The 10,987-nt window shown below is 37.5% G+C and overlaps 2 protein-coding genes across 2 annotated transcripts; both read left to right on the top strand.

The window, feature by feature from the left end:
* On the top strand, nucleotides 1,170–3,854 carry LOC105167266 (DNA-damage-repair/toleration protein DRT111, chloroplastic). The gene is made up of 2 exons (XM_011086908.2): nucleotides 1,170–2,156; nucleotides 3,293–3,854. Exons 1-2 carry the CDS (start codon nucleotides 1,308–1,310, stop codon nucleotides 3,587–3,589), a joined length of 1,146 nt encoding a protein of 381 aa, XP_011085210.1. The 5' UTR covers nucleotides 1,170–1,307; the 3' UTR covers nucleotides 3,590–3,854.
* LOC105167265 (AUGMIN subunit 2) lies at nucleotides 7,780–10,755 on the top strand. The gene is made up of 6 exons (XM_011086907.2): nucleotides 7,780–8,104; nucleotides 8,229–8,354; nucleotides 8,534–8,638; nucleotides 8,883–8,951; nucleotides 9,488–9,601; nucleotides 10,262–10,755. The coding sequence occupies exons 1-6, from the start codon at nucleotides 7,982–7,984 to the stop codon at nucleotides 10,592–10,594; spliced, it is 870 nt and encodes a 289-aa protein (XP_011085209.1). The 5' UTR covers nucleotides 7,780–7,981; the 3' UTR covers nucleotides 10,595–10,755.

Raw genomic sequence — 10,987 nt, 5'->3', positions numbered from 1 at the left:
ACAATGGTACCATCCTTGGAAGCTGAAAAGCCTCTGCAGTCATCCTCAGATATGACCACACTAGTGACGGGTTGCCGGTGTTTTACCTGAAACCGAAATCCTGCACTAGTTTCTGGCTTTTGAACCCTGAAAATAAGATACAAATCAATACTAATCCAAACACCAAGGAGTTAATATGGACCAGCTAACGACTAAGAAATGTAGCTCAAATCACCCAGTAATGGTGCAATCCTCAACCCACCCCCCCCCCCCCCCCCCCAAAAAAAAAAAAACAAACAAAACTTTAACAGCATGGAACCCTGTTCTAGCATTAGAACATTTTATTGGCACATGCATCAGAGAAGGTACCTTGACGTCAACATACAAATTGCACAAAAGAGGAGCAAAAAGGACCAGCATTTCAGAATTCAAAACGCGCATATATAAGGACAAACCTAGAAGCAATGCCCCTGCGGACGCGGCCGCTCTCTTCGAGCTGCTCTTGCTGCAAAATCTTCGCAATAAGTGAATCCCTTTCTCCTTCCCTCTCTCTCCGCACTTCATCGTCCTCCTCCGACTCATCATCTTCTTTTTTCCTCTCCTTTTCCCTAATCGCCCGCAAAAACTCATCAGCCAACCGCTTCTTCTTCTCGGCCGGCGTCTCCGCTATCTCCTCGTCCTTCTCCCCTTCCTCTCTTTCACCTTCCGAATCGAACTCTCCTCCATCGTTATCGCTGCTCTCGATGTCTTCGTCACCGTCGAATTTACGGCGCCGTTTCTGATCGGAGGCGTCAAAAAACGGATCATGTGCAATCCGCTTCATACTGTTGTTCTTGCCCTTAGTCTGCTGAGCAGATGGTTTCTTCTTCTTTAGGTTTCTGCCCTTCATGGTTTGATTGTGCCCTCAAATTCCAACAACCAGCAAATAGCACGCGCTCACCGGTGTGCAAAAGGAGAAGTCGGAGCTGGTTCTGCAGATGAGAGGTTTAAGGGTAGGGTTTTGGGTTGCGAAATGGGGGAGAATTAGATCAGTTTACTAACTGGGCCGAAGGTATTGGGCTTACTAATCCGGTTGGTAGGCCCAATTGATTATCACCCTTACAATAATTGGGCCAAACTTATTAAGTCCATCCAAACAAGGAGACAAATGGAAATGTAATAAATAGAAGTACTATGGGGTTATAAGGTAATTTCCAACTGTTCTTCTCCCAATCGTCGTCGTCGCTGTCGTCGTCGCTGTCGTCGTCGCTGTCGTCGTCATATGTAAACTAATTCGCTGATCTAATTCTCACAAACGCAAGAATAGACGCTTTCTATTGTCGTGCAACATGCTAGGTGGGTTGTACGGCGACCTTCCGCCACCGTCGTCCACCGCGGATGAAAGTTCCACCACCACATCCGCCTCCAATGTCTGGTCCAGCAGCGCCAAGATGGCGCCACCAACCCTCCGTAAACCTTTTCCCCCTCCGCAAACCATCCTCCGGCCCCAACATGCCAAGTCCAAACCCGCGCAGCCCCTTGCCGTTAGTAAACACACTACTATAACTCAGTCCACAGTAGACGAGAACAGAAACCCTAATCCGGGCTCCTCATTTCAGCCTGCCCTGGTTGGAGTGACCAGCTCTGTCGTTGAAGAATACGACCCCGCCCGCCCTAATGACTACGAGGAATACCGCCGGGAGCGGAAACGGAAACAAGCGGAGGCTGAGGTGAGGAGAGAATTGGAGGAGAGAGAGAGGAGAGAGAGGGAAAAGGAAGAAAGGGAGAGAATGGAGAGAGATCGAGATAGGGAGAAGGAATTGAGTATATCCGGAGAGGAAGCGTGGCGGAGGAGGGCGGCGATGAGCGGCGGTGGAAGTGTTGGGCCAAGATCGTCTTCTCCACCTCCAACTGGGAATGGTGGGGGGGACGGGTTCAGCATTGGGAAGTCAGAGTTCGGGGGGTTGGGAGTGGGAGCAGAAGGTAAAATGACAGCAGCGCAGAGGATGATGGCAAAGATGGGGTGGAAAGAAGGACAAGGTCTAGGGAAGCAGGAGCAAGGGATCACAACTCCGTTGGTGGCTAAAAAGACGGATAAGAGAGGCGGGGTCATAGTGAATGCTAGTGAGTCCAGCAAGAAGGTTAAGAGCGTCAACTTCAATGGACAGCCAACAAGAGTTGTGCTTCTCAGAAACATGGTATGGATTTTGTATTGTACTTAACTAAGTTAACTCTTCTGCTAAAATTCATGATGTTTGTGATTGTAAAATTTTGGGCTTTAGCTGTGATGTCTGTGTTTCATTTTGACCTTTTTATGTTTTGTTCCATGATAGTTTGGCTTCTAATAGTAAGAGTTGGACTTTTGTATATCTATCCTTCTGAAAAGTTTTCACTGGGGGAGTGTTTAACAGGAATGATTTTAGCAATTCTGGAGTTTAGCTGAATAAGAATATAGGAATGACTTGTAACTTTGTTGGCAATGTGATACTGATGGTGTGCTTGGTTGAATACTTCTTCCATCTCTTGGACAGCATCAACTGGTACACTTGCTCAACCTTTGTAGAGAGTGGTTTCTGCTTGTCCATCGATCTTGGAGACTCAAAAGTTGATAGTATCTGATTGATCTATAGGGATTGAAACAAAAGAAGGAACTAAAATACATGCATTAAAAGTTGAGTAGATTTCTAAGTATGACTTTGTTTTGGAGGTCAATTTGGTATCCACTTTTCAAATCGTCTTGTTTCAAATTCACACCGAGTCTGTTGATAATATGACGACTTTAAGATGCTGAAGCAGAATGTTCTATAAGGGTCCTGAAGGGTTCTAGAAAGCTACTATTTTGTACATCTCCATTAGAACATTATTCATGAGATGCAAATCAGCATCCTTTATCAGTTTCTTTTGTTGATCACATCATTCAAGCATATCTTTTACGCATCTTTCTATCATACTCTTTTTCTTTTCAGTTTTCTGATCCCACATGCACATGTTTGAGTGCAAGATAAAATTATTTTATCTGTTTTTCATTTGTTCCCTTGGGTTGAGCGGTTGCAGCAATTCTTTGGAGCATTCTTTCAAAGGATTTGAGAGTTGAAGTTCGAGTAACTTCAAATTGCATACATTTGTAAAATGCATCATACATACAAATAATTTGTGTGTAATTTGGCACTTTTTGGGTCATGAATTATCCATAAAAATTGTTGTTTACTGAGCTCCTGGGCCAAATATGTCAATACCGTAAGTGTTGTGTATTTTATATTCCTGCCAAGTAATTTTTGTGTTCCAGAGGTTGCCCTAAAATTTGTGGTTTGCATATTGTGGCTTGTTTGTGAAGGTTGGACCAGGTGAGGTGGATGATGATTTAGAAGGTGAGGTAGCTGAGGAATGTACTAAATTTGGTACAGTGACTCGCGTTCTCATATTTGAGATTACAGAACCAAACTTCCCACAAGATGAAGCTGTTAGAATTTTTATTCAGTTTGAGAGAGCGGAGCAAGCAACTAAAGCCCTGATAGAACTTGAAGGGCGTTTTTTCGGAGGTAGGGTAGTTCATGCTTCTTTTTATGACGAGGAAAGGTTCAGCAACAATGAATTGGCTCCCATGCCAGGAGAAATTCCTGGATTCTTCTAAACATCCAATAGTGTCAACTATGCCGATGCTGGACTCTGCTAACCCTCTTTCTATGGTTGACCACCTGATTTGTTCGCCTGGCTGCTGAACAAAGGGTTGATGTCAGAGGTGTATGTGCAAACTCTTCTTGTGTGACGAATAGTTTTATTTTTCATAAGTATGTCATCTAAGAAGTTGTTAACTTTTTCTATTTTCATGGGTCTGCATTCTGTAACACCTCGCTCTTAAATAATTATATAATCGAAGTTGCCTGAAATCCATGACCCTTGTAGTTTGTGTTTTCATCCTTATATATTTCTTCTTGAAATCTGATTCGGTTCTTTGTAAATCGTTTGCGGTCGTAGGCTTCTGTTTTTCCTGTGTTCCAGCTGAGGAATATGGTCTCTGTCTCTGCTAAGACAAAAATAGGTAGATGCAGTTTGACAAAAATTTCATGTCAACCCTGGTGGAGGAGATGATTAAGATTTCCTTAAGTCTGCTGCAGGTTTTATGAATGTTTAGTTCCCAATTGGAAATCATTAGTAAAGTGGTGCTATTCCAAATTATTATACAGGCGCTCTCACCCCTACACAATATGAAAAATCCCTGAAAGTAAAATATGATCCATCTCAGTGGAACTACTGAGGGTGTTTGCACTTGTTTGTGAGCCCTCCTAATTCCTATAGCCTCAATTGATGAAAGCTCATTTCTGGGGGCGACAAAGAAAGAGCAAGTTATGAGAATGGTGGATGACTTAAGCAGGCGGGTGAGTGGAATTTATATCTTAATCAGGCAGTTCAGATATCTTTTACTTTTGCCTTTATATTGTCTCATTAACTATATTTTACCTTAATAATTCTTATTTTTTAAATTTTAAATTTAAATATAAATAAATATGGGAAACAATAGTTTTCTTATTAAATATAAGATAAATAGAGGATCCTAGAATCCAATACATATGGCAAATTATAGTTTAATTTAAAACACTAAACTGTCCAAAAACAAAAAAAAAAAGAAACGTCTATTTTTTTATTTATTATAATTATTTGTCTCTTTTAACTTACATATTCATATTTCATTGTACAAATTATATTTATTATAATTATTTGTCTCTTTTAACTTACATATTCATATTTTATTGTACAAATTATACTTCAGTGACAGATAGTTTAGCTCAGTACATAATAAGTAAAATTTCAAAATTGCTGTCAATTCTTTATTTATATGTATCTCAAAATTCTAAAAATTAATTTCACTTGAAAGATAGTATTTAACAACAAATTTTGCATCATTCTTTTTAAATATTCATATATTAATATTTAATACTACTAAAAAAATCTGATACATTGCTTTTCCTTTTCCGTTCCACAGTATTACAGTTAGAGATAAATCTTTGTGTTGACCAAATCAGATATTTTCTGGCTAAGATTGCAAAACACCTGCAATGGGTCCTTGAAACTGGATTGAAATGCCAGAAAAAGTGACAGAAACACTACCCGAAGTCATATTGTTCCTGCAAACAATCGAAACTCAAATTCACTCACCCAATCGCGTAATCCCAACACTACGGATTACAAACAGAGGTCGTATGTTCCAAGTTTCATCTATCAATTTTCTCCCAACCACAGTGAAGGAAAACTTGTGAAATATAAATAAAGAATAAGAAACCACAATCAGATGGATATCTGATTGTAAATGAGGCCTCAGATAGTCGATCTAACATCAAAAATTTGTTCAGACGGTAATTCCAGATTGTATAAACAAGATATTCCTCATCGGCCTCGACTCAAAAAACTCATTAGTGATTTCATCATATTTCCGCAAAAATTACTGTATGGTCCAGATATGCAAGAAAAGTAGTAGTTGTAAAGGAAAGATTGAAAATGGGGTATGATAAAACATATGTAATCGCAGTAACCGGCTCCATGGATGAACGGAGCATAATCAGTCCACAGGTTCCTATCAACATGCGAAATGATAAGCTTAATTTTGGTCCAATCATGACACCGCCGGTCATTGACACTGTTTCGCTACCGGCGACGTGGCATTGAACCGTCAAAGTAGTAAAGACGACGAAAATAAAAATTAAAAAAATAAAAATGCAAGCATATAAAAATTGAAACCTCAGAGACCCGTTCCAAATCATACACACAGCGGCACGGCGGAAGCACGCAGACCCGACCGGTGAACAATTTCCGTCACAGAGACAGAGATTGGCAGCGGTGGATGGGAAAGGTGAACCGGCGGCACAAATGCTGCGTTTTAGTGTCATACGGCACTTCCTATACTTGGGAATTCTTCCTCATCGGCAACTATTATTCGAACCAAATCGTTATCATAACAAATAACCGTAGAGAAGACAAAACATAGTGAGTAGTAAATGAATGATTCACAAGGTTCCGGCGGAGAGAAAGAAGAAGATACAGGACGAGAGAGAAGAATGACTGAAAGCGAGCTGGACTCTGGAGGATTTAAAGAGCAACTCTTTAGGGTTTGGATGAGTTTGTGCGGCGGAGAAAGAATTGAGGGTTTTCACTTCAGGGGCTCAAGTTAGGGTTTGGAATATTTCTCAATTCTCAACAATGTTTCTTATTGTTTTGTTTTGGGTCAGCTTAAAAATGAAAAATGGTGGAAAAATTAAATAATTACTTCATATATATTATTCTCTGCATACCAAACATATGGATCACAAAATATTTAACTTCGTATTTTAAGGAAAATACACTAAAATCCTAAATTTATTATTTGCACAAACTTGTAATATTAGCTCCCATTCATTTTTCGTTTCAAATATTTGCAATAATTTTTTTAATGCCTTTATGATGTTATCAAATTTTATTGTTTTTCTACTTAATTTTTTAAAATAACTTTTCGTTAAAATTTTGATTTAAAGGACTAAAATGGTAAAACAATCGAGACTTTTACGGCCACGAATTAAAAATCAAGGACAAAAATGGTAAAACATCAAAACTTAGAGGACTATCAATAATATTTGCCCTAAAAAAATATATGTTATATATCTTGATAATAAAAACTTCAAGCAACTTGTCAACTTCTTATTGGTCAATGACTATTTATGATGATTAATAATATAATTAATTTATTAATTATAAATATATTATTTTTTTAGAAATAATTACACTTCCCTCCCCAAGATTTAACGTAATCACATGTAGATCTACATAGTTTAAAAAATTAAATCTAATACTCCTGATATTTGCTTTCGTCTAATAAATAAGTTCATTTGTAGCAAAATTCAATAAATTTATTGATATTAAAAAAGAATTAGGATAAATTTTTATATTTATCTATGATTGATTTATTACCGATTTATTGCAAGTTAAATAAATTTTTTTAGAACTAAATTATCCTTATCATCTTCACACATTAGTGTATGTGAAAAGGTATATCTTCACTTTTATAAGAGTGGCTTAGTTAAAAAAAAATTATTTTGACACATAATAAGTTAATAATAAATCAATTAATATGAAATATCAATTTCTTTTTTAGTAGTATCAACTAATTCAATAAATTTTGACTAACGAATGGGTTTATTTGTTATATGAAAGTAAACCTTACGAGTAATAAATTTTAAAAAATGCATAAAATTTACGTATAATTATACCAAATTCAGGGAAAGGGATTGTAGTTATTTTTATTTTATATATTCTAAATTTCATTTATACAGTATAGAAATCACAAATGCAACACAACTGAAGTTTCAATCAATTTTCAAAATAGAAGGAAAATTTTATATTTAGAAAATAAAAAACTAACAAATTTGGATAAACTAAATAAATGTTAACAATACAAAGACATTATTATTAATATTATATGGTGTACATGCAAAATTTAAAATAATGAGGCCCATATATTTGCAAATTCAAACAGATTTTTTATCTAATTTTAGGTAGTTGTCTATAATATCAAAAACAAGGAAAATAAGATTCTAAGGCTTAAATAGTTTATACTATCTTGTTTTGAAAATATTGTAATTTTAATATCCAAATATATTAATTTTTGAAATAGTCAATATTAGTCGTTTAGTTCCACCGTTGTAAATTTGACTATGGGAGTAATATAACTATTTCAGAATATATGAGATTAATATTATAAATTACTCTGATGGAAATTGCAATATTATATTTTTCTTGTTTGTTTATGCTTTCATGTTTTTCTAAAGTGAGCGGGTGTTGGATCGGGTCAAGCCGCAACCCGTTTGGTCAGCCTGCTGTCACACTTTCCCAATCCGGCCGCCACCGTGGCAGCTACCATTTTAATTCGAAATTTTGAAACTTTAAAGTACTCCAATCATTTCCCGTTCGCAGTTATTCTTCCGGCGCCGGCAATCCCGTCGCCGCCGCTGCTCTCCTTAATCCTAGTTTGTTCATTCAAACAGACACCAAACCTATAATGTCTATGGGCAGCGACACCACATGGGTGGGGAAGAAGCCACTGCGGAGAGTGGGAGGGATGTCTGATGCTCTCTCCATCGCAGCCGATCTCGGCTTCTCCGTCCCGCCGCCTCCTTCCCAGGTCCCCCTAATCAATGACTTCCTACTCCGAGTCCATATATACGCATACTATTATTTGCGACTTTATTCGATCTCGAGTTTTTGCTGTGCTAATAGTGAGCTTTAATTTGACTTTGTTCTCTTAGGAAGATATCCAGAATTTATCAGCCGGTTCCGGTGAAAAGGGGGATGACTTGATAAGGATATTGAGAGAATTGACTGCGGTACAAAGAAAAATCGCGGATCTGCAAGTGGAACTTCAAGGCAGAAAGGTGATGCATTCTGATTTTCAGATGCAGTTCATATCAGTTGTTAATTCTCTATGATGATGTTTAATCACTCCTGAGGCATTTGTAAAATTTTGTTGGTCTCTTGATTGTATATTGCTGAGTGATATATGTTTTGTCTGGTAGTTTTTGAAACTCTATGTGATTGTTTGTGGAACTATTAGGAGGACAAGAATGTTGCTCATTTGACGCATGTGAGTGAAATGGAGAAGAAGATCGAAACTTTAGCTCGGATCACAACCATATTGAAAGATGTCATTCAAAATAAGGTAACTAAGTTGAATGCTGCCTGTGTTGTTAATAGATAGTTTGGAATGGAGTTCGATGGAGCTATATCTTATCTAAATTTATTCATTAAGGAACGAGCTTAAATAGTTCTTAGAGGTGAATGGTGCTTGTACTGCATAGCTTCTTTCTTGCCGTTTGAATGTTTTCCTTTCTGATTGTTCTTGCACGCTATGTTTACTCTCATCTATATGTATAGCCCTTTTAACTTATGTACTTGCTTTCTAGGATCGGATTATAGCTCGCCTCCAGCAACCTTATTCATTGGATTGCATACCTGTGGAAGCTGAGTATCAGGTAGACGTTCAATGACATAACTCTATTCCATTTCTACTGGTGTAAGATTTTACATACCCGTACATGCACTCTCCTTGTTTTCATACAAATATCTCTGCATTGTTTTCACAGCTTACTAGTTCGATTAATTTTTATTGAAACAATTTTTAGGGAATGCATGTTGTAAGCTGTTAGATCCCCTCACTGTTGAAACTTGTGTAGAAAAGCTTACAAGTCCGGTTGCTTTAATTGATGCTCAATTAGAGTCTGTCAGCAAATATTGCATAGTCCTGCTAGGATAATGCTATTTTCTCCTTATGCTGTCACTTTTATTTCCATAAAGTTAATGCTTGCTTAGATGTCCTTCATAATTTCATACCACTTTGGTAACTTGTAACTTGAGTTTTTATTAGTGATTAATTTTCAGTACAAGATAAAATTCTTTTAGTTTGCTGTTCATCAGATTTTATTTGAGGATTACTCAGTTGAGTGATGAACTGTTCTGAAAATGACTCAGATATCTGTGATACTCGTTTTCTTGTTCTTATTTCATACAGAAACAATTCTCAGAATTGCTAATGAAGGCAGCGAGTGATTATGGAGCCTTGACAGCTTCTGTTGCTGATTTTCAGTGGAGCCAGAACTTTAAAGAACCACCGACAGTATGGGGGGTAAGTTACAGGTCTCCTGCATATTTATGAGTTTTACACCACAAAGACCTTTGGATGCAATTGCATACTTGTCCCTTGATGTTTGAATGCATTGGTCAAATGTGATTCTTGCATTTTTCACACCGATTTATGATGAAAAGCAGTGGGAAAAGAACGTTGTATGCATAATTTACTATTAAAATAAGATTAGTGCCAGCTTGAAATGTCTCAATGATCATGTAAAATAAAATGCTAGAACTAATCTGGCTCCTATAGGGGTATCAACTTGGAACAGGAAGAGGGTGCTGCATTTCATTGGTTACTGTAATGGTATCCAGATAAATGCCTTGCACCCATGTCGTAGCACATAAAAGTAGGGAAGGATCGGAGGAAAAGTTGATTAAGTTCATTCCATTGCGAAGTCATCGTACACATAACATTGAAGCATTGGCTTGTGACTGATTAAAGTATCAGTACTTGACAATTAAAATAAAACTTGATATTTATCTCATAAGTCTGTTTTGTATGCTTGCCATGTTCTTCTGGTGTTAAATAGTTAAGAAATTTGGTAATACTTTGTCAGTAGCATTGCATTATAAATCCGTGACTGCTGGAGCCTACAATAAGTTTTGTTACCTTAAATTAAATGCAATCCTGTACTCATGTTATACTCCGATATAGGAAATGCTACGTCCAATTCCAGTTGCTTTGGCATCATGCACGCGATTCTTTGAAGCTATGACTGCAATGAGAGAGTCATTTGCCAAGCTTCAAGCACTGAGAGTCGGGCATTCCTCTCAAAGAGTAATGGGAGAATCTGATTGCGTAACACCTCCACCTTGGAGAACTGAATCAAGCTTTGATGATTTAGCTGTTGGAACCCTGAGAAGGCAAAGCAGTGAGCGGCAAGAAGGAGATGATGTAAGCAGTGAAGTTGGGGACTCAAATTATGTTGATGGCACGACCCACCGGAGATTGTCATGGCCTCCATCAGTTAAAAAGAATGGAGTGTAACTTGCAACTGTACAATTTTGCTAACAAATGGGCCGCTGATGATGATGCTTTTTCCTTTCTTGCTGTATTCATTTTCTTGTACAGGGGAGAAAGGCACTTACCAGTTACAAGCAAAAATCACAACCTCTTCTTATGTTCAATATTCAGTTTGTTCTCCCCAATCCGTTTTCAAACTCTTGATGTATTGCCGCAATGTATTGTGCAGTCTTATTTCATGTTGGTGAAATTGTGCCATACTAATCGATAAAACACAATTTCAAAATATCTTCAACATTTAGTGACAGCTAAAAGAGCCAATACAAATAAGGTAAAATAACAGTCTAAGCAAAAGCGAGTCAGAAAATCCACTCCCCCCAAAGTCCACCCCCCATTTAATTCAAATCATCCTTCCAC

This window comes from Sesamum indicum, linkage group LG8 (genome assembly GCF_000512975.1).
Source record: "Sesamum indicum cultivar Zhongzhi No. 13 linkage group LG8, S_indicum_v1.0, whole genome shotgun sequence".
NCBI classification, from domain to species: domain Eukaryota; kingdom Viridiplantae; phylum Streptophyta; class Magnoliopsida; order Lamiales; family Pedaliaceae; genus Sesamum; species Sesamum indicum.
The sequence above is the reverse complement of the archived record's forward strand: the minus strand, read 5'-3'. Positions and strand labels throughout refer to the sequence as shown.

What these genes read in the sequence shown, in the direction of transcription:
- LOC105167266 (XM_011086908.2), top strand. Translation starts at nt 1,308, where the DNA reads ATGCTAGGTGGGTTGTACGGCGACCTTCCGCCACCGTCGTCCACCGCG. An exon ending in TTGTGCTTCTCAGAAACATG is followed by an intron (nt 2,157 to 3,292) that starts GTATGGATTTTG and finishes TTGTTTGTGAAG; the next exon opens with GTTGGACCAGGTGAGGTGGA.
- LOC105167265 (XM_011086907.2), top strand. Translation starts at nt 7,982, where the DNA reads ATGTCTATGGGCAGCGACACCACATGGGTGGGGAAGAAGCCACTGCGG. An exon ending in TGGAACTTCAAGGCAGAAAG is followed by an intron (nt 8,355 to 8,533) that starts GTGATGCATTCT and finishes TGGAACTATTAG; the next exon opens with GAGGACAAGAATGTTGCTCA. An exon ending in CTGTGGAAGCTGAGTATCAG is followed by an intron (nt 8,952 to 9,487) that starts GTAGACGTTCAA and finishes TATTTCATACAG; the next exon opens with AAACAATTCTCAGAATTGCT.